Below are 23,049 nucleotides of genomic sequence, written 5' to 3'. Positions count from 1 at the left end.
TCACCCTTAAACGTTGGACTTTGTGCGAATATTTAGTAATCATTCATTAACAACCTTAAAATGGCAATGTATCAGGATTCAATCAAACGATAAACAGATAGTGTGTACATATTGGAAGGCCCGTCTAATTATTGACGAGCCGGGAGCCATAGTAATCTGATCCACCAGTGATGGCTCTCTTTAGTCACCGTGGAGGATACCTGTCTACCGTCCAGGCAGTCTGGAAATGTTCAGAGACAAAAAAGTCACATCTCAGTTATTCAGATGAGGGCTTGCTTTTCAAGTCATGTTACTTTGTTCAATACATTTTCAAAAGATGCTTAAGTACTTATTAGGTTAATGTCTGAAATGGAAGTCATAAATTAAATTATAATATTTAATGAGGTTATATAAGTCAACATTATGGTACACTCAGATAGAGATACTTTTCAGAATACATTCATCTTTTATAACTTCCTGAATATCTGTAGGCCCATCTGACTGCGTTACTCAAAGTGATGGACTAAGTGACGATTACGAGCCTCTTCAATACAAAATAAAAGACAGTTATAATTGATTACCAGATAGTGAGTATCATCAGCATGATCCGTAGCCTGAAACTGAGCCATTTGACAAAACGGTTAAGGTTATGTTTTCGATATCCGTCAATACCAAGTAGTATCAAGAGGATTTTAATTAGAGAGCGTAGGATGTGTCAAAAACTTTGACTGAAAGGCACTAAAAGGCTGTGTTAAACAATCATTAAGTAGTACTATGATACGAGTACTATCACTCAAAAGAACTATGAAAGAGGAAATAGAGTTTCTCACTCATCTGAACATAACAAAAAACATGATTCTCTCAATCTCTCTTGTTGTCATCTTGTAGTGTGCTCAAATCTGTAGACTCAGCCAAGGCCCAGGAACTCTGGTGTACCAATTTGACCCAGACGTGCTTCACACACTCCGGTCCTGTCCATCTTGTACGATGACGGTGTGTCAGAGCGGGGAACTGATGAACCCTTGATTATCGTCAGCCGTGTTGTCCCACTGTGTGAGTTGAGTGTACTGTCAGATCCAGGGATTCGGACCACAAAAGTTAAAGAGTTAAAAGACAAAGATGACAAAACAACACTGAAAAGGCCATTCAATTAAAGGTTAAAAGGATAAAAATGAGTTCTTTAGGTACGTCTTTCAAAATCGTGTAAAGCGGTAAAATAGGGTGAATATAATGTCTCGTCTCGTTGTACATTATGGGTCACATGATGAGGAACCAGTAGGTAGAACACTGCAAGACACACAGAGACTAAACGCACACACCTGGCACACCCACAGTCTGACCCCATACCTTAACTATATCTCTTACCAAACACATTTACACTTTTTCGTTTATAGCAGAGCACTGAAACTTAATCCTTCCTGACCCTGAACCTAACCATTTCAAACTGTATACCTTAACATCAAGAATCCTATACGATACCATTTCAAACTCCTGCACCTCAAGAGCTTTGCAAAGACATTCGGTCCGCCAGTCTTTATAACATTTAATTTCTTAATATTAATATCACCTGAGTTTAGGGGACTGTGTGGTGGGAGCTGTTACATTTAGTCTCTCCCGCCAGGACACTTTTTGTAATTGTCTTATTGACAACCTTGTTCACTCTGGTTTCACCTGAAAGTTTCCATATCGATCTCTTTTATAGCATCGTCTTTCTCCATTGTGTAGGGCAGGGTTCCACAACGAGTTGTCTCACTCCTATTGGACAAGTTTGTATCCATCAATCAACTCCAAGAGCACATGTATCTCTTATTCCTTCTCCTTCTCCATCCACAGGACGTCAAGGTGACTCAGGTTCCAACTCATCAATTCATTTCCTTTTGATCATAAAAACAGGTGTTTCTTTCAGAGGATTAGAAGGTGGTGGTTGTGGTGGTTGTCCCTACTCGTCATACTTCTGCAGGGCCTCCTGCAGCTTGGCGGTGATCTTCTGGAAGAAGAGGATCTGCTGGCTGAGGTGGTGCTGCATCTGGCTGCGGAAGTCCCGTACGCGGGTGCGGTGGAAGTGCTGCACCTCGGCAAGCGTGGCGCACGAGATGATGTTGCAGCGGTTGTGGAGGTCGGCGTCTGACTTCTGACAGTCCTTCACCTTGGTCAGAGCTCCTAGAGGAAGAGGAGGAGGAGGAGATGTTACTAGAACATAATGGATAAACCTAAGTTCACCGAATTCAACACGACCATAAACTACTACAATAGGCAGACCACGATGAACATAAACTATTACTAAAGACCAGGGGCTGTATTCACAAAGCATTTTATCTTACCGGTAGGTGTGTTCTAAACTCGCGCTAAAACATTTTTTTAGTTTTTTTCTTAAAAGTTATTCACAAAGCCGCTGAGACCTACTCTTACTAAGGAAAAAACACAAAGAGTGAACTAAGAGTGACGCGCCGTTGCTATGGATTACGTCAATTCTCGTGCACGAGTATAGAAGCGGTCAGTTCGGTGATTGGTTGTTCAGACGAGCCCACTGAAAAACAAGGAAATAGCCTAGGCTAGAAATGAATTCCTATTAAGTAGTTATAGTGCAGTTAGCAGAATACACGCATGATGACAATTTTGTGCAGACCACGATAATGACGTTGTAGCCTGCACGTTCAAGAGAGAGAGAAAGCAAACAATAAAAATAGGTAAAATTTAAAAGAAAATAAATGTTATGAACTACCCAAGTGTTGACTGATTTGTGCCAAGGTGTTTACCTAAAATGTGTTTTCAAAGTGATCCCTAAATGCCTGTCCACTCATCATCATCATCATCATCAACATCGTCTGGCTGTGGAATGTTCCTCCGCTTGCAGAGGTTGTGTAGAATGGCACATACAGTGATTACTGTGCTTGCCCTCTCTGGGGTGAGGCGTGTATTTCACCGTGGAGGACATGAAACCGACGTTTCATCTGCCCAATTCCTCTCTCCACAACATTTCGTGTATGTTTGTGTGCTCTAGCATATATGGAAGAAATCAGTAAACAATAATAAATATGGATTCAACAAATAAAAGGCGTCAAAGAGCCAATACGATGTGTTTTACGCATAGGACTAAGCGTAATCTGCGTAATCACTTGCATGTTATACTTTAACTGTGCTCCCGGTTGTGGATTGAGGTAGGGTGTCAAGTGACACCCGACTGGTACATCTCAAAAAGCTGCCTCAGACTGCTCACCATTAAAATGCGCGAATCATGGGTAGCTGAAGATCCAGGCCACTTTGCAACAACATCCAGTAGGCTATGTTAAAATTTGCATCAAAAACAACCTGCGTGTTGATGGAATGCACTTTCTTCCTATTGACGAACACGTCCTCGTCTTTTGATGGTGCAATTATTTTTATGTGCGTCCCGTCAATAGCACCGACCACACCGGGCATACCTGCAATTGCCATGAAGTTGGCTTTGATCCTGTGTAATTGTTGAATGTCCAAAGGAAAGTTTATGGCACGGCTGACTGATGGTTGCGATAATTTTAAATCGTCGGCATTGCAAAGTTGCATTTCCCCTGTTGCTAAATAACGTAGTGTGGCCAAACATTTTATTTCGGAATTTATCGGATTCTTCCTGGAAGTCGGGGATGTTATTGCATCACGCATTAACTCCACAACAAGTTGAATAGTCTAACATTTCGTCTCGCAGGCATTTTACGATTCTTTGTGAATAGGTCTTACTGAGTTAGGAGTCCTCTTGAGGACTTTTAAGCTCTCCTAGACTTAGGTGCTACTTTTAGGCCCAAAATACTTTGTGAATTGCTCTTAGTGAAAAAAGTTAGGAGTCCTAAATTTAACAGTGACACGCCAATTATTTTTAGGAGTTAGTCCTAAATTCGCCAGTTAGGACCTACTTTTAGCCATAAGATCCTTTGTGAATACGGCCCCAGAACTGATATTCATAAACTATCACCATAGGCAGAAAATAATATAGAAAATCTATTACTATAGGCTGACAACAATTCAGAAACCAATACTAGGGCATTGAGCAGCTCCTAGCCGAAAGGTTTGGGTTCGATGCCCAATGTCTGCAGCCTCATCAGTTGGATGCAAGATCCTTCAACCTGAACTCCCTAATGGCTTCTACCATCACTGCGGCCATTCTCCGGGGTCAAGTGTTAGCTCAACGTCTGGTAGCAGGAAGGAGGAGGAAGTGTGGCTCAACAGCCAGGCTGACTCAACACGAGCACGCTCAGGAAGTGGCCTGGCGTCTGTATATCACAACCCTCCTCTGATACAGGCCCTCAGACCCTGACTCAATCTGTCCCTCTCTTACACACACACACACACACACACACACACACACACACACACACACACACACACACACACACACACACCACACACTAACAACTACAGTAACTTGTTGGAATTAGTCTGAATTAGTCTGTTTCTCTGGTCTCTCTGTATCTCTCGCTACCTCAGTCAACCCAACCAGCAAACATACAATATTAAACACATACATAGGTATGTCTTACGCATTTATAAGTGTGTTGTTTTTGTATTTTTTGAATGTACGTATGTTATTTTTATGTTTCTTTTTCTTTTTTTTCTTCCTTCAGTCTCTTTGCTTATGTAAACAACCTGTGTAAAAATGTGCTATTAAATACTTATACATACACACATACACAAATACTGGAAGCAGTGAACATTGAACAACTGTTCTTTCCGTTAGGCCAGGCCTATATGTTGACATGAATTGATTGCTTAAATGATATTATAAACATCTTTATTTAACTATTGAATTGTAGAAGGAAAATAAATACGAATCATAGTGATCTCCAGTCAGTAACAGTAACAAATCCTTTATATCGCGATGTCGGTTTCAATTCTATTAATCGTTCATCCCTACTAGACTGCCTCAGTTTTCTAGTGCAATTGAACTTTGCTCACCAGGCTAATGAGCTTACAGTCGCTATAAAAACTAAAAGCTGGGGAACCAGATGCATGCTGGGAAAATGTGTAAACTCTGTTACATTAACCACCTCACCCCTACCCACACATCCACCAATTCCCTCTTCCTCTGTTCTTTCTCTCTATTAGCATCAAGGAGGGAAAGAGGGGGGGAGGGAGAAGAGAAAAGCATGAAAGAGGAGGATAATCAGGAGTCCCTTGAGAATGAGGAAGATGCCAACTCCATTTCTGCCCCACGCCGACGAGAAGAGGGAGTGTAGTAGAGAGGCAGAGGCAGATCATTTGGAGTCGGTTATTCTCTGCATTCCTGCCTCAAGGGGATCTCTGAGAAAGAGCCTCATTCAAATCAGATGTAGAGAGACACAGGTTCTGGGAGTTAGACTCTTAAATCAGATGTACAGACAAAGGTTCTGGGAGATAGACTATTTTAAATGGGGAATCGTCACTCATAGCTCTCTTATTTTTAAGAGAGTACTGCTTTTTGCGGGTGAAAAAAACCTTGTCTTCGATAAAAACTCAGTTCTGGGTAAAGGTTTGGTCAGGTAAAGGTTTGACAGTTGACGAATTTGGTCCAGACTTGTGTTCGTGCCGTGACATCAATGGTCAAACTTTTAGGGAAATTATTTGGGCTGGGTTCATGTTGAAGACAATCTCTTTTCCAAGACACGCACATCAAGCACGAGAGGGGAGGGGTCAGCCCAGACTTTGGTGCCTATTGTTGTTAGTAAGGGAATTGTTCTTTTGCCATTAAAATACAGAAAGATTAGCTTGCAGGAAAACCAAAGACAATAGTTTCCCTCCCAAAACGTTCCACTCACACATGTTTTGAAGCCTGTTCTTTGGAACTGTAAACCTTTATTAATGTGTATGTTCTGAACAAAACCAAAGGAGAGGATTCGTCAAAATCTAGTTTCAAGTTTCAAGTACAAGTTCTCTTGAAAGCCAAGGTCAAATCAACCTATGGCTTAACGTGATGGCTTTCTTGATAAAGCGATCTTCAGTGCGTCCACTGTTTAGGACACTAGGTATTCACTACGTATAGATGACTCAGAAAGAGGTTGGAAATGGAAAATATGCTAAAAGAAAGGAAACAGCTATTTAAACTATGTCAGCGATGACGTCAAGGGCTCTCTAATTAGTTGGCGTGTTAGCCAGTAAGTAAAGGGGCATAGGCCTTGCACATTACACCACTGTCAGTAAAAAAAAGTCCAATAGAAACGACAATGAAATTCAATGAATAGTTAAAAAGATGTCTGTTGAGGTTTGGATTAAGACAGTGACCTCAAACCGCTCCCATCAGTTGTTTGTGTTATCAGCGCAGTTTACAGCTATGCGATAGCAGTGTTATCTACAAATAAACAGTGTGCCTTGTATTAATATATACAGGTTATGTATTGCAAGGTGTATTTGGTAAGCGGGTTGATTATTTGTTTTCCTGTTTAAATGTTCACTTAATTCTTTTTTTAGCACTTTTTGTTTGCAGAGCTTCTGCATGGGCAGGACTAGTTGCCCTTGGGGTAAATAAATAGCTATTCTGTTCTTCAACAACAACTCTAGTGCCGAGAGTGATTCCAATATTTTTTGTATCAGCTGCAGATTCAGAAGGAGTCTGAAGTGTTTTACCAGCTTCCCAGGCTCATAATACCTGCCATGGTACCCAAACGCACGGGAAACCTGCTAGAGGTTTAACCTGAGGGCTAGGACCGCGCGTGTGTTGCACAGAGTTCTGGGCTACCATTGGTAGCTAGAGAACAGGGTTAAGGAACACAACGAGACGCCGCCTCCAGACTTGGCGAGCAGCAGGCGTGGCTTTGCCAGCAGATCCACCTCCTTCCAGACTCAGAGTCCTACAGATACCTTGCACTGATCTGGTTGGGTTTGACCCTGGTCCTGCAGTATTACAGATGGTGCCTGTTCCTTTAAGAGACTAATTTTCCAAATTCTATTTGGACAGAAGCATCTGCTTTATGAATAAATGTAAAAGACTGTCTGTCTGTCTGTCTGTCTGTCTGTCTGTCTGTCTGTCTGTCTGTCTGTCTGTCTGTCTGTCTGTATGTGTAATGAAACAAATTCTGTAGCCTGTTCTTGATAATCCATCACTGCTACACCGCTTACATACTTGTTTACGCATTTTTTTATCCAACGTTATTCCCCTTTGTAAATGGGGCCACTGCCATTTCACTTTGACCTGGTGAAGACCTTTCTCTAGCTCCTGGTCCTACCTTTCTGCACGTGGATGATGTCCGGGTAGTTGGCCAGGTGGCCTCGGTACAGGTCCAGCAGGTCTGAGATGGGGTCAAGGTCTTGGCGGGGCTGCTCGGCAAAGTATTCCCCGATGGTCTCGTAGGCCTCCCCGGTGTAGGCCAGGGCCTGGTTGAGGCCTGCGGAGTAGGCCTGCTGGTCCATCTCAAAGGCCTGGCCCAGCAGCCTGAAGGACTGACCCACGCGCTGGTACTCCTTCTTGAAGCCGGTGATCTGCTTGCGGGCGAACTCGTTGATGGTAGTGTTCACCACCACGATGTTCTCATCCAGCCGCTTTGTGAAAGACTTGAAGCCCTCGATCTTGCTCTCCACCTCCTGGAGGTCCAGGGGAACGACCGGAGGACTAGCAGCGGTGGGGAATGGAAACCGGTTGAAGTTCATAGAATTTGTGATTTTTCCTCTGGAGGTGGTCGTAGCTGTGATTTAAGGCCAGATTATACATCGGCATTGAACAGCTGCCATAAGTACACCTTGGCTCTCTGTGGCGGTGGTGATCTTAATAATGTGAGGAATATGTGTCGTACAAATAGTGTCAATGGATCATCCTCCACCTCCACCCTGACCTGGTTACATTTTTGGAAAGGTGTTTTAGCTGGAAGTATTATTTGGCCTTTAATGTTCACTTTCTGGGAAACAGTCGGTTGACCATTGAGTCACCAACTGCATCAGCTCATCATTAACATTAGTCAGCTATCTTTATTCTATTTCTTCCTCATTATGCTCATTGCTGTATGAAAACAAAGCATGTCAATAGCAAACCAGTTGGATGTGCTCAGCTTAATGCAAACAAGAAGAATAAACATTCAGCTTTTGTTCAGAATGTTTTATGCCCCATGACCCAATATTCAAATCATACTTCCATGTCAAACTCCCGCCTAAGTACCCAGTGGGTCTCTCAGTCACAAGTGTAGAAACAGAGGCTGTTGCCGCAGTTACCAAAAATGCAAAACGATGGACAGACCAGTTTGTCTTTCGTGCTACAATTTCCAGTTAATTTGGTTAGCTTCGAGGCTTGCAATTCAACACAGAGGTATGATTTGGCCGTGAGGGCTAACCCCAAGCTTTAGAGAGGGCCGTCGTCTGGCCGTATGAGCTTCCCTCATCCCTGGTTTCCCCTCTCAGCCTGCTCCACTGACCTGATGGTGAGGAAGAAGTTGGCCCCGACCATCTCGTCCCTCTCGGCCCTCCTCTTGCCCAGTTTCCAGGCCTTCTCGTCTGCCCCGCAGGTCAGGAAGTGCTGGAAGACGTCGCAGCGGCCCAGCACCGGGTGGCTGCTCATGTGGTTCATCCACCAGATGAGGCCCTTCCTCCGCTTGGTGATGAAGTCCTCCTCAAAGCGCCCCGTCGCCTGCTTCTCCGGGAGGTGGGGCACCGAGATGACCGGGAACCGCTCCACCAGCCGCGCATAGAGCCAATCAAAGTGTTTGTACCTAAATCCAACAGGAAGTACCCTTTTAAAAACATCCCTTCAGCTCTCTCTCTAAAGCCAATCAAAGTGTTGGTGCCTCAAACAAACACAGCTAGAAATACGCTTTTTAAACAAACCCTTTCTCTTCAAGTGTTCAGGAAACTTTAAACCAATGAGAAAGCAGTTAGGGGTCCTCTGTTAAGCCAATGAGCGATATGTATTCCTCCACTTTTGCTCAATAGGAATGGAAATGGAGTTCGGGAGCTCTTCAGGGGGGGGGGGGATATAAAAACAGAAGAGAATAGATCATCATGATCATAGGAGTAGACAATAATGTGGTAGAGGAAGAGAGGGGGGGGCAGTATTGTGTAGTAGCTAGGGGAGTATAAAGGACTTGGTGTCAATCCCCAATGTCAGCAACATGTGGGCATTAGAGTGAAAGAGAGAGAGAGAGAGAGAGAGAGAGAGAGAGAGAGAGAGAGAGAGAGAGAGAGAGAGAGAGAGAGAGAGAGAGAGAGAGAGAGAGAGAGAGAGAGAGAGAGAGAGAGAGAGAGAGAGAGTAAAGTGTTGATGGATGAAGTTCAACTCATATTAACCGAACCTTTAGGGAGACTCACTCTGCAACCGGCAGGGCATGATATATACATAAACATACGAGATGGCGATGCTATTGATGGGTGGGGCTGAAATGATCAAAGGAGGGCAGATCGCCCACTCTTCCCTCCTCCAATATAAAGGGAGAGAGATCTGCAGGGTGGCCCGGACCAGGGGCCTATAGTCGTTCAAACCATAGGTTTCTTGTGTCTACACAAAAGCACACACACAACGTGCTCATCAGTACCTGCGGTTGACTTGTACATTGGTGAGGGTGGGGGTCAGGCCGTAGGACATGTAGCTCTTCATGCCTTTGAACTTGGTCTGCTTTTTGGGGTCATCGATGGCACAAGAGAAGGGGTACGGGTTCTTCTGCCACTCTGGACCGCACTGCCCCATCACCACGCAGATCCGGTCCCCGTCCTTCACGAAGGCCGCGGCCTCCCCGAGCAGGAACGCCTCTCCTCCAGACTTGACGAAGGTGGAGAAGCGGTTGAGGTTCCGGCCAACTGTTGCGGAGCTTTTGGCCTGTTGCCCCGAGTGCCCCCCCGGTCCGGGCAGTGAAGTGGTCACCGTGTAGGTGGAGGGCCGGCCACTGGCCACACTGGCCGTGTCCTCCGTCGCAGTAGACTGGTCATCCCAGTCGTCGTCCCAGTCATCATCACTGCCCTGGCTGGTCTGGTAGCTACCCCGCTGAGGGGGCTGCTGGGCCGGGGTCGGGTAGGCGGCGAGGGGGGGCGGGGAGGCTTTGCTGATGTCCACTGCGCTGGAGCGGGCCGAGGTGTCGTACTGGGACTGGGACTGGGACTCGAAGCCCGTCGAGGGGCCGTTATTATTGTTGTTGGGAGACACGTCGGATCGGATGATTTCCACGTATGTGGCCGGGAACAGGCCGGCCTCTCCTCGGTGGTTTTCCCCCTCGAACCAGCCGTCGAACTCCTCTTCGGTGTATAAAGTAACCAGCTCGTTCTCGGCGATAGAGATCTCCCCCGGGTTCTCCGAGCTGAAGTCGTACAGAACTCTCGCCTTTAACGCCATGGTTCGCAGTTTAAAGTTAGGACCTGATATAAACCAATAAGTTAATAAGTAAAACCCTATGTCTCCGATCCGATGTCAGCTCATGTAGAGCCGTGTGCTGCCGTCGGATCGTCTCCGAACCCCCTCTGGTTTCACTCCGGTCGCAGGGTCAGATGTCGCTCCATGCACAACTTAATCCGAGTCGGAGAAACTCACAAAACACGCAGAGTAGTACCAACTAACCTGAATCAACAAGTGGACTACCAGTTCACTTGTTTCCAGTAAAGAGCAGAGTACCGGGAGCAGAAAGTGGTGTTTTCCAGATGCTCGGGTTCTCCAGCAGCCCCAGTCCTAACACGTATTAACATGAGTAAGAGAGGGTGGGGCTTTACTCAACAATGTGGACTAGACTCAGGCTACATGTTTTGTCAGGTTTAAAAATCTCCATATTTCTTGATTATTCCATGGACTCTACAACATAGCACGGTTATATATCATCAATGCAATATAATTACTTCCTAAAATTAGATATTTGTATATATCCCATTTCATAGGAAAGATACAGGTCAAAGTACATTACATATGTAGAAAAATAGAGAGACAATGAATAAAATAAGAATAACACAACTTATTCCAAAAACGAAAAAATATCTTTAAAAAAACCCAGCAGATTATAGGCGACAATATGTAAATTGCCTCGGAGTGTGGATTCATTCATTATAACCTCTATAGTTCCATGGTCATATAGTTAAAGGTAGCATAACCTAATTATTTTTCCAATGACTATTCTTATTCTAAAGGAAGAATTGTTGTCATGGTCATGCTTAATCAATTAGCCTATTTGTAATGGTCCTATCCAGAGATCAAGTTACTTATCTTGGCCGCTAGAGAGCAAACGAAGGATATGGCTACAGAGACATCTGATTAGTTTGATGTCACATGTATTTTAATAGTTTTTCTTTCCAAAATGGTCCACCAAGACCTCCATTTTGAACAAATTAAGTTCTAACCACATGAATGTGTGATACGATTTTACACATTGCATTTGGATAATTCATCGATTTTTTGACTGAAACATTATTTCCATAGGTTTGAAATTAATCCCGTAGTCCTACAATCCTATTATGCTTGGTCCACTTTATTCTGTCCATAGTTTGAGGGGACATTTTACCCTCCAATTTTAAGTGAGATCGTCAAAATCAAGTTGATTCGTGACACTACAAATCTCATATTTTCATTTCTCAGATATTTGAACTTGCATGAAAGAATTAAATAGTATATGTCCCTATTGTTCCTCCATAACCTCAGCCAACCTTGAGTACTGGGCCTAATAACTTTCTTCAAACTCTCCTTCTGTAGCAGGCTAGCAGCCAAACTTAAACACCTCCTTTATTTCCAATGATTTATTAAACTGCAGAGTACGAGACTTAACCACGGCCATTAAAAGATTACATTGTATACCAACATATATATATATATATGTACTTAAATGATCAATGTACAGCATACCTACATAAATATATGTATTAATGTTCCATGCGAAAAAGCCTTGGACACACACACACACACAAACAAACACATATATATAAGCAATGCAACCGAGATGGCAACTTGGCAACGGCAACTTCTCTGCACCCATGTAAAAAACAGTTAAGAACAATAAAACTAACTGAGTCTGGACCTGTCCTCTAGAGGGCAGCATCCTAGTGAACTTGAAATGACAAGGGATAGCATTTTAAAAGAGCCATAGAAAGATAAATGGAAAGACGGCGTAGAAACATAACATGTGAGTGGGGGAGTAGTGGGGGGCGGCTGAGGATTTAATATCTGGGCAAGAAGACGCAGAGCCTTAGCCAACCAATCAAAGCAGCCGTCCATACGACTGGGCCCTTGTTTGAAGGGAAGGATTGACCGGTCATCTTGCTCTTGAAGCCCCGCCCCCAACCTGAGGTCTGGAGACTGATTTGGAGGTCAGGCAGGCGGTCCCCAGGGGTCTGTTCAGGGTCCGCAGAGGTTGGAGATCCGGGGTTCTCCATGGGTCAGAGATCAGGAGAGGGACTCCGGGGGTCGGAGCTCAAGATAGGGGTTCCCAAGGGTCGGAGGTCATGAAAGGGGTTCCCAGGGGTCAGAGATCAGGACAGGGGTACCCAGGGGTCAGTGGTCAGTACAGTGCCTCCAGAGGTCGGAGGTCAGGACTCGGCTGCCTCCAGGCGGGGAAGGACGGGAAGGATGAGGTTCCCGAACGACGAGTCCTGAGTGATGAAGAATCCGGACGAGTGGGCGTGTGCGTGCTGCAAACACACAACATACATGATCTACATTATACGCAAAAACAACCACAACATGATCCAATGTTTAAACACGTTAAAACATTTAACAACTAAGTCATTTAACAATAAAATGCTCAATAACATTTCAAAATTTCATAAAATATAAAAGCCAAGGATGAATTATGGTTCAGTATGGCAAATGTGATTATTTATTGCTTCACGAGTGTGTTATAGACAAGGCCACACATAAGTGGTACACAAGTACGCATGCGTGCCCATAATCAGGGATGCGTAACGTCACTTGCATCACTACAACGCTTTTACGTAACTAACGGGAGATCGAAAGGAATTGAAAAACAAAAAACATTGAGCAGATACTTTGGTGTGTTCACCACCTGCAAAGAAAAGGCAAACGGAGCCGGAGCAGAAGAGCCGTGGCTCGAATGAATGATAAGCGCACTGTAATGTGCGCTCATGTGTGCTGTGCACCGCGGACACGCTGGACAACTGCGCAAAAATCAGCTGATTGCAACGTTCCTTACTGTGAGATATTCAAATGCTCCGTGGTCAGGCTGCTGCAGTTTTATAAAAAAAAGGTGAAGCAAAAAACACTGCTGTGCTTAAGAAGTTGTGTATTGAAAATGGAATCTCCCTTGTGAAACTGGGTTAGTTTCATAAGATCAGATGTTACATCTGGGGCTATGTTTGGGGTGCGTACCAAACACCATCTCCCGGTACTCACAAAAAAAAATTATGAGCACCCCTGGTTATAGAGCTACCTGCAGAGCAGCCTTCTGTTGAGCTGCAATGTGTTGCTGTTCTGCATTGTCCCGAAACTCCTTCAGGTTCGGCCTGGAGAGAGAGATGCTAGAGGGGGAGAGGGATAAACAGAGACCGAGCGATGTAAAAAGAGAGACACAGAGAGAGAAGAGAAAATTACAGATGTAGATGAAGATCAACAGCTAAAGGGGTGTTGAAATAATTTTCCCCCAGCTGTGACAAAGCGACACAAAGAACCAACGAGGGTGCGTTACCTGCCGCCAGGGTTGTTCATGGACTGGTTCTGGAGCTGTCTCTTTGTCTTATCCAGCTCCGCCAAGATCGCTACACGTTTGTTTTGGAAAGCTGATGGAAAAAATAATTGACTGTATTATTTAATTTGTTATGTAAACTAGATTTAAACTCGATTCTGTTTGAACAATGTTATGGTTTTATCCATATTTTTATCCACTTGTAACCTTCTGGCATTAATAATCATAGTGATCTTTTGTGACATGTATCAGATAGATCATGAAGGACTGCATCACGGAACCAAAACATATCCGTTAACAGTGCACACAGGTCAAGTATTATTCACTTGGCGTATTTGAATCAAACCCCTAACTGCATAAAACCCACCCGTTCTCCATAATGGACTAAATAGAGTATTTGTACCTGGTCTCGGAGGGTTTGAGGTCATTTTAGAGAGAAAGAGAAGAGAAAGAGGCTGCAGAGTTGATGACGTCACCGCTCCGGTTCACCGCGCTAACTTTAGCATCACTTAGCATACCACTACACAGGATTCACTTTTTTCCGTTAATACTCGGTTCATTCAGCTCTTTAACACATATGCAGCAATAAGGGTGCAGTACTGTACAGCTAATTGAGAATGAAGAGTCAATAGTCGGTCGTATGATGTCTCTCATGTGTATTAAACGTGCTTTCCTGTCACAGAAGCAGAGCGCCGCTCGGTCTGTTTAATACCCGCCTGTGATCACGTGTCCACGCAGCCCTTGTGTTTACTTCCTGGCTCGGGCGTTACTACTTCCGGACCTGCGCAGCGCGAATCAGGTGACAGTTGTGACCGACTAGCGGGTGTAGCATCTCGCCAAAGACCCTGGAAAAGCAACCTCTGAACCGACCGTAGCGACCGTGAGGAGGGTCGATTGACCGCGGGCACTGAGCGGAGGATTCCCGGGTGTCGAGCACCACGATGATTGTCGGTGCGCCGCGGGGCCTGCAGCCCGTCAACGGGACCACCCACCCCCTGTCCGCCGTCCAGGAGACGCTCTCCCCGGTCCCAGATGTCACCGCCAGCTGCCACATCCCCAACAGCAGCAGCAGCAGCAGTGGTGGTGGTGGAGGAGACAAAGTGGGTACCCTCTATTCTCGGCTTGTGTTTCTAAATGCATGCATATATTTCTGCGTATGATTAATCTGCATTTTTTTATGGTGGTTTTCCCATAGTGGAGCAGAGTAGAGAAACGGTGACAGACACCACTCCTGAGCCTGACCAACAGTCGCCCTGGGTGACCGATTCAGACAGCGATACCCTGAATAGAATGATCCCAAGAGCCAACTAAAGCCTGAGTCTTCTGTGATGGTTGTGTCATAGGCCCTTGGTCCATCTCAGACCTGGGGACACAGTCGTCTTCATTGTTAACAAGGTCGGCAACTAAAAAAAACTGAACATCAGCATACATGCATATGAGATGTGTGGATCTAGACGTCCAGTTAAATCTTGGTAATTAAGTGCCCTAATCGACGTGGTTTTATTATCCAGTGGCCATACATCCACACCATCTTGTGAGGTGATCCCTGTGTGAAAAGGTCATTTCCAGCAGCGGTGGCCGTGTATTCGAGGTGGAAAGAGGTGATGGGATAAATCCATGGGGCCAGAGTGAAAGTCGACACAAATATAATGAATATGCGGAAAGAAGGAATGATTATAAATACGCTTGAGGCTAATACAAACCATCACGGTAAAAACAGTCTCACTTCAAATCAGCGTCTCTGCTTTATTTACCTAACGTGATTTTAATTAGCTTTTTTGGTGAGTGATTCAAAATTCCCATGACCATTTTTTCTGAACATATAACCTGTATTCACATCACATACTCTGTTCTTCAAGGGATTTTAGGGTGTTTTCAGACAGATTACACATTATGGAGCAGGTGGGGGTTCCGGCTGAGTGATGCCTACAGCTTGACTGGTACATCAGGGTTTGAACCTAGAACCTATGACCTGGGACTCAAACACCCTCAATTATCAGTAGACCATCCTGTCCACAACATGTTTGCCGGTCTCACCTACAGAAATGTTATGTTGGATGTTATTTGTAAAGTGTATGGGCCATTGGGTTTGTAATATATTCCGTTATAGCATAGATAGAACATTCTTTGATAGTTGTATTAGGCTTAGGGCATGTAGTTGTGAAGGATGAGTGATAGTTAGTTACTAGGTGAGATTGGATAGTGTGCCATTTAGTTTTCATGGTGGCAGGAACAAACTCTGAAGGAATTGTTTCTTCCATCGATCGTGTCAAGGTAATCTGTTTAGCCAATAATCCCAGTTACTCTCCTATTTTTCACAAGTCCACACTAGGCCCCAAACACATACTGTAGTCACACACTAATCATGTGGAGGTTTATACAAGTGAGGAAGTCTTTCTATCTGAGAACAGTACCCTGTTGTCATGTACCTCCGTAAAGGAAGTGCAGGAAGATTTTCTACCCGGGAGTTATTATGAAACAGCTGGGCATTCATTCATATACAGTACATTCACATACACATTCAGTCTTTTAGCAGACGCTTGACCTAGTTGCAAAGAATGAAGCGGAACACAGGATCAACGATTCATAGTACACAATGTTTGAAGAACAAAGTTCATTCTAGATTCACCAGAAACTAAGAGATACGCAGAGATATTGTATCTCAGCAGAAGAGGTCAAAAAAGAAACCCAAGTCAACAAAAGTGCACCTCAGTTAAATAAGATCTTCTTCCATTTGAGGATTTAATCTTAATGCAATCCTGTTGTTCTCCCACATAAACTTTCTGTTGCGTACACTAACCGCCGGGCTATATGGTGGGTATATATATATATATATATATACCCAACTATAGTATATATAGCACTTTGAGATCATTGAATTGATATAAAGTGTGTTATAAATAAAATGTATTATTATTATTATATGCCCAGTGTGTGTGTGCGTGTGCTTGCGTGTTTGTGCGTGCGTGCTTGCGTGCTGCAGCAGAATCAACAAGCGTTCCATTGTAGGAGGGAAACATTATAATCATCAATAACGACACAGGAACACTCAAATGTCAAGTCCCTTTTGGCTCGTGTCTTAACAGGAAGTCGTGCTGACCAATGGCAAGCCAATTGAGACATCAAGTCCTGCCTCGGCGTCATCGCTACTCAACCGACTCCAACTGGACGATGATCTGGAAGCTGACACGCTTGACCTCTACGCCTCTACGGAAACACGTGACCTCTTCGTCACCGTCGACGATCCCAAGAAACACGTCTCCACCATGGAGACCTACATCACCTACAGGGTCTCCACCAAGGTCTGCTATTGGCTAATTAGTCGGCACTAAGGTCTGCCATTAGCTGGGAGTAGCAGGGATTTAGCATACTTTGTTGATGATAGGAAAAGGTTTGAACGTTAGAAAGGGAATTCGATTTTCTCATGGTGTTGGTGCCACTGGAACACGAACAAGTGATAATTAAGGCCATCTTTAACACAGAGCCACTGTGTGTGTGTGTGTGTGTGTGTGTGTGTGTGTGTGTGTGTGTGTGTGTGTGTGTGTGTGTGTGTGTGTGTGTGTGTGTGTGTGTGTGTGTGTGTGTGTGTGTGTGTGTGGTGTGTGTGTTAGGGCTTTGACTTTTGCCCAAAAATCATATTCGAAGTTTGTTTGTTTATTAATATTCGAATACATTCGAATATTTATTAATAATATTTTGACCATTAAATGCCTTCAGTAAGACCTGGATTGGGCTTTGCGCGGTTCGTTTACCACGTTGCTATGGTTACCGGTCTTGCTGTTCCAACGTTTTTTTTAGGTTTCTAATAAATCGCTGTCTAATCAATACTTCATTCACTGCCTCTTCCGTGGTCATTACAATATCATGATTAGACTGCCCATAACAGGTTCGAATATTAAGGGCTGCCTAATATTCATTCGAATTTTGATTTATTTTTTGATATTCTAATTATATTCGAATAACGAAGTTCGGAGTCAAAGCCTGTGTGTGTGTGTGTGTGTGTGTGTGTGTGTGTGTGTGTGTGTGTGTGTGTGTGTGTGTGTGTGTGTGTGTGTGTGTGTGTGTGTGTGTGTGTGTGTGTGCTTAAGGTTAGACAGATGTTGGCTTGTGGACAGAAATTACCTTAGGTCATCAGAAATGACATTTATGTTAGTGATTAGCCATGAAGATGCTAGCGCAGGCAATCGGACAGGAATGAGGAGTGTAACAAACAGTAGTTTGTGTGTGGACCCAGCCTGACTCCTCCTCTCTCCGCCTTAAGACCTCGCGCATCGAGTTCGACCTGCCGGAGTACAACCTGCGCCGGCGATACCAGGACTTTGATTGGCTGAGGATGAAGCTGGAAGACAGCCAACCAACCCACCTCATCCCAGTATGTCACCTGACCATGTCATTGCTGTTTCTACTATTGAGAAATGTGTCTGACCTTTTTACCGAAAGGGGTGGACTTTCCATCAGAGGCAGGTCATCAGGGAGCAGGGAGGAGTGAGACTTACTGGTTGTCTGCGGCCATTGGAGCTGCGAGTAACGATCATTTTCATAGTCAAAAATCAAATGATAATTTTTGATGAAACTTAAGAGTCTATGAATGGACAAAAATAATTGGCATAGCATAGCAAATGCCATTACAAGTTACCAGATTCCGAAAGTGACCTAAATGCTTGATCTGACAAGCAGCCAGGAAAATCGACCTTTCATTTAATTCTGATCCATGATCCAATCTTTGGAATTGAACTGTAACATTGAGCAGCATACGTTTGTTTGCCTCATCAATTATCAAAAACAGATTGGATAAATTATCTGTCGGTTGACTTACTAACGTAAGACTCCAAGCCCTAGCTGGGAGTCTAACCCCGCTCACGCTACACTATCCCGCTCCCGAACACACCACAAGCTGCCACATTACCCCCATCTGAATAACCCACAGAGTAAAGACAGCATGCTTTCCTCTCCGCTCATAACTATCATCTCTAAAGGTTCAACCAAAGGAAACCACTTACCTTCGGCGCTCTAGAATTCCTTTGTTGTCCTCCAATAAATCCAAAAGCCTCCCTTGTGCTGTGACAGCAGACGCTAGGCTGCACATTATTCAGCTGTAACACCGCTCTCTCTATCATATGGGCTGGGCTGAGGTAGAGACAACAAACAGTTCACTGAGTGATGGAGTGTGATGTGAGGCGGATGGCTGTGTAATCCTGTTTTAACTTGTTGCTGGAGACCAGAACACTGGAGGCATGCTGAATCCTCACCACAGGGCTGGCTGAAAGCAAAAGGGTCTTATGGGGGCGGTCGAGTATTTAATTAGGGAGGGGGGCGATGGAGAGAACAGCACAACCTCACTGAAGAGCGGTGGGTTGGTTTAGGGATGGACTGGAGCCGGTTTCACTATATATAGCTTGGTGAAATACACTTACTATAATGCAGTGCCTGTCTGATTCAGTACATGGACATTAAGCATGAGCATAATTAAGAGTCAATCAATCTTAAGAATCGGGCTAAGATGGAGAACTACAGATCTACAGCCTTAAAGGGGATGGACTGGGCACCGGGAATGCTGTCCTGTGTAAAATTCATCTGGTAAAGGGATTCCTTTCTTCATAAAGAATTTGTACTGAATCGACATTTTCAGAATATTTTATACTGCTGAGATATATCCTTAAGAAATGGAGATAATTTTATCTGCGATTCCTATTGAAGGACATGATGATGAATGACAGCAGGGGCCTCCTCTCAACCATCTCCTCTCTTCTCCTCCTCCTCCTGTCTCCAGCCTCTCCCAGAGAAGTTTGTGATGAAGGGTGTGGTGGATCGCTTCTCAGAGGAGTTTGTGGAGACTAGGATGAAGGCACTAGACAAGTTCTTGAAGAGGGTGGCGGACCATCCCGTCCTCTCCTTCAACCCCCACCTCAATGCCTTCCTAACCGCCAAGGTAAGGTCACACCTCTGAAGACACCTCTGTTGTCCAAGAGAGCCCGGAGAAAGACGGTGCAAGGCCTTTTCTTGCGAACATGTTGCATCCTTCCCTGATCCCCTCATGTATAGTACAGTAGGTCGATAAACGAGCCAGCACGCTTGAGCTATCCCACAAAAACCAAAGGGTTGGTGTCAGATAATAATCATTGATTGTCTATTTACCATCAGGTCCACAAATTCTAAATGTCTAGATTGTCTTGGCAAGCACAACGCAAAAGTCCAAAAGTACAAGTAGTGATGCCTGACAGCAGCGAATTCTGATACCTACTAGAAATCAGTTTTATGGATGCATTCACATCGAATCACATGATTATCATCTGTTGTTTTCTTTTCAACCACCACAGTGTCTTGCTATCAGGAGGGGTTTTGTGTATGTGCGTGTGTTTTTTTTTTGTCTGTGTTTTTGTGTGTGTTTTTGTGCGTGTGTGTGTTTTTGTGCGTGTGTGTGTGTGCGTGTGTTTTTTGTGCGTGTGTAGACATAACATGTCTTGTCCCCTTACGCCCAGGACCTGAACAAACGACAGGGCCTGGCGCTGCTGACCAAGGTGGGGGAGTCGGTGAAGCAGGCGGCGGGGGGCTACAAGCTGCGGGCGCGGCCACCGGAGTACTGCGTGATGGGGGAGTACCTCGACACCTTCAACCAGAAGCTGGGCACCATGGACCGCATCGCCCAGAGAATCCTCAAGGAGCAGACTGGTACCAGACAGGGAGCTAACCGGGGTTAGCGCTAGCTGGAGGGTAGCCAGAGAATCCTCAAGGAGCAGGCCGGTACCAGACAGGGGGCTAACCGGGGTTAGAGCTAGCTGGAGGGTAGCCAGAGGTTCCTCAAGGAGCAGGCCGGTACCAGACAGGAGGCTATCCGGGGGGTCGCACTGTTCCGATCAGAGAACAATCCTGGTTGATTCAGGTTGTGATTCCCTTCTCATATAGTGGCACACTGGAGAAGAAATGATCTGTTAACACACTGAGTTATAGATACAGATGTTAACGGCTCAAGTAGACCCTTATCAATGTTAAGGTACAGCTAAGTGCTTATTTGATCTAGGTCCTTATTTTGAGGTATCACTATAAGTTATCATTCTTAGGATGGTTAAATTTAGGTCTGTTCAGGGAGATGGTCAAGTTAAGGTTTGCTATGGGGGATGTTATGGGGGGTGTTATGGGTGGTGTTGTCCTATGGGGGGTGTTATGGGTGGTGTTGTCCTATGGGGGGTGTTATGGGTGGTGTTGTCCTATGGGGGGTGTTATGGGTGGTGTTGTCCTATGGGGGGTGTTATGGGTGGTGTTGTCCTATGGGGGTGTTATGGGTGGTGACCGGTCCCCTGTTTCTCAGAGTACCTGGTGGAGCTGAGGGAGTACGGCTCGGTGTACGCGGGCTGGGCGGGGTCGGAGGACGCCCTGACGCGGCCCCTGGAGGGCGTGGCCGGCTGCGTGTCCACATGCTGCGGGGCCATGGAGGACCTGAGTGAGGGCATGAGCCAGGAGCTGCTGCCGGTCCTCAGAGAGTATGTCCTCTACATTGAGTCCATGAAGGTGAGTCTCATGGGGTCCACGGTTTTGGCTGGCTGAACGCTCCTCAGACCGTTCTGACGTATTCCTGTGAGCAGAATAGTGTCAGCCTTGCTCGGCCGCTGTGTTGGGAGCTTGTTGAATGGGTTAGTGCAATGTAACTGCACAATGTAATTTACATTTTGGGGTCCTGCAACTACCTCCTGAGCTTATGTCGTCCCCTGTAATTAAACGATAAACCCAATGTACAAAAATGTCCTAATCCTGTGGTTGTACTTGATGGTCCAACAGTTCAGTACTGTGATCTTCTGCTGTATTACTTAACTATAATTCGTAGGAAGGCTCTCCAGAAAATACATGCTAGGTTTCATTAATCCACAAACATAGAGTTGTCTGTTAATTGTGTAACTCTATTGTTTATTGTAAAGGCGTAACTCTATTACGAAACCGCCTTGCCATCTCACAGTGAGTTGCACCATCATGGTCTTCATAACCCTGAGGGATGTGCTGGTTTAAATCCTTTGACCGTGGTCTGCACAGGAAATTATGCTTGACTCACGTCCTCTTCCTCAGCCCTGACTCTGCACATTTCTTATGTGACTCTGATCCACACCGGAACACAAACCAAGTGCAAACACAGCCACCTTCCCACAGCGCCCTTTACATGTTTTAGTAAAATCGTTCTGATCACATGAATGTTTTGTTGTAACAAAACATTTATGTTCCAGAACGTGTTGAAGAAGAGGGACCAGAGCCAGGCCGAGTACGAAGGCCGGCTGGAGGCCGCCGTCATACGCAAACAGGAGGAGAAGACGCCGGTAGGACTTCACTCCTGTCAAATTGCTCGATTTGAGTTGTTGTGATGCACAATTCCAACCAGAAGGGGGTAGCATTTATATTCAATTTTGTTCCACGTTTCAACAAGGAAGTGAGAAAATGTCAAATCTTTGGCCCCTCTAAAGGCTTCTGTCATTTTAGTTTGAGTCCTCAAGGCTGCTGTATTTCCAGTTTGTCCTCTAAAGGCTTCTGTCTTTGTAGTTTGTCCTCCAGGCTGCTGTAGTTTGTCCTCAAGGCTGCTGTAGATGTAGTTTGTCCTCAAGGCTGCTGTAGTTGATTGGCCTCTGAGGGCTACTGTAGTTGTATTTTGTCCTCAAGGCTGCTGTGGTTGTATTTTCTCCTATGAAGCTGTTTTTGTTCTGCTTTAGTCCTCTGAAGGCTTCTGTCTGTAATTGTAGTTTTTCCTCCAAAAGCTGCTTTAGTTGTTGTTTGTCCTCTTACGGCTGCTGTGATTGTAGTTTGTCCTCTGAAGACTGTTGTAGTTCTGTGAGTGTTATCTGAAGGCTGCTGTAGTTGTAGTTTTTCCTCTGAAGGTGGCTGTAATTGTAGTTTGTCCTCTGAAGGCTGCTGTAGTTGTAGTTTGTCCTCTGAAGGCTGCTGTAGTTGTAGTTCTGTGTGTCCTCTGAAGGATGCTGTGGTTGTAGTTTGTTCTCTGAAGGTGGCTGTAGTTGTAGTTTGTCCTCTGAAGGCTGCTGTAGTTATAGTTCTGTGTACCCAGGTGCCGGTTGAGGTGGAGAAGTGCCAGGACAGGGTGGAGTGTTTCAATGCGGACCTGAAGGCGGACTGGGAGCGCTGGCAGAGCAACAAGAGGCAGGACTTCAGACAGCTGCTCACCAGCATGGCCGACAAGAACATTAACTACTTTGAGAAGGTACGTCTGGGCCTGAGGCTGGGGGCTCCATCCAAAGGGTCACGTTCCCCATGAAGATATAGAGATAGAGATACTGTGTTCTGACAAAGAATACAACATGATGCTGTCTATTTATGATGTAAGATGCTAAACACTTGTGATGTTATTAATTGATTTATATCTCCCTCCCTCCCTCCCTCCCTCTCTCTCTCCAGTGCCAGTCAGCGTGGGAGTCTCTGGTCTCTCAGTTACAGGACGACCAGGCAGAGAATACCAATGAGACAAACTGCGACTAATGCACACACACACACACACACACACACACACACACACACACACACACACACACACACACACACACACACACACACA

The 23,049-nt window shown here is 45.0% G+C and overlaps 3 protein-coding genes across 3 annotated transcripts; 1 reads left to right on the top strand and 2 right to left on the bottom strand.

Moving 5' to 3' along the window:
• Positions 1-18: 18 nt before the first annotated feature.
• LOC115532113 (sorting nexin-18) lies at positions 19-10,589 on the bottom strand. Its single transcript, XM_030341650.1, has 4 exons — positions 9,438-10,589; positions 8,325-8,618; positions 7,149-7,531; positions 19-2,139 (listed from the first exon to the last, which is right to left on the bottom strand). Exons 1-4 carry the CDS (start codon positions 10,226-10,228, stop codon positions 1,919-1,921), a joined length of 1,689 nt encoding a protein of 562 aa, XP_030197510.1. The 5' UTR covers positions 10,229-10,589; the 3' UTR covers positions 19-1,918.
• A 974-nt stretch (positions 10,590-11,563) lies between these two features.
• inip (ints3 and nabp interacting protein) lies at positions 11,564-14,249 on the bottom strand. Its single transcript, XM_030341652.1, has 4 exons — positions 13,912-14,249; positions 13,512-13,602; positions 13,257-13,344; positions 11,564-12,498 (listed from the first exon to the last, which is right to left on the bottom strand). Exons 1-4 carry the CDS (start codon positions 13,934-13,936, stop codon positions 12,397-12,399), a joined length of 306 nt encoding a protein of 101 aa, XP_030197512.1. The 5' UTR covers positions 13,937-14,249; the 3' UTR covers positions 11,564-12,396.
• A 35-nt stretch (positions 14,250-14,284) lies between these two features.
• snx30 (sorting nexin family member 30) lies at positions 14,285-23,049 on the top strand. The gene is made up of 9 exons (XM_030341651.1): positions 14,285-14,608; positions 16,595-16,810; positions 17,770-17,880; positions 19,279-19,437; positions 19,988-20,177; positions 20,815-21,014; positions 21,719-21,808; positions 22,546-22,698; positions 22,893-23,049. Exons 1-9 carry the CDS (start codon positions 14,450-14,452, stop codon positions 22,971-22,973), a joined length of 1,359 nt encoding a protein of 452 aa, XP_030197511.1. The 5' UTR covers positions 14,285-14,449; the 3' UTR covers positions 22,974-23,049.

Source organism: Gadus morhua, chromosome 19 (genome assembly GCF_902167405.1).
Source record: "Gadus morhua chromosome 19, gadMor3.0, whole genome shotgun sequence".
Classification (NCBI taxonomy): domain Eukaryota; kingdom Metazoa; phylum Chordata; class Actinopteri; order Gadiformes; family Gadidae; genus Gadus; species Gadus morhua.
This window is presented reverse-complemented; position numbering and strand designations above follow the sequence as displayed.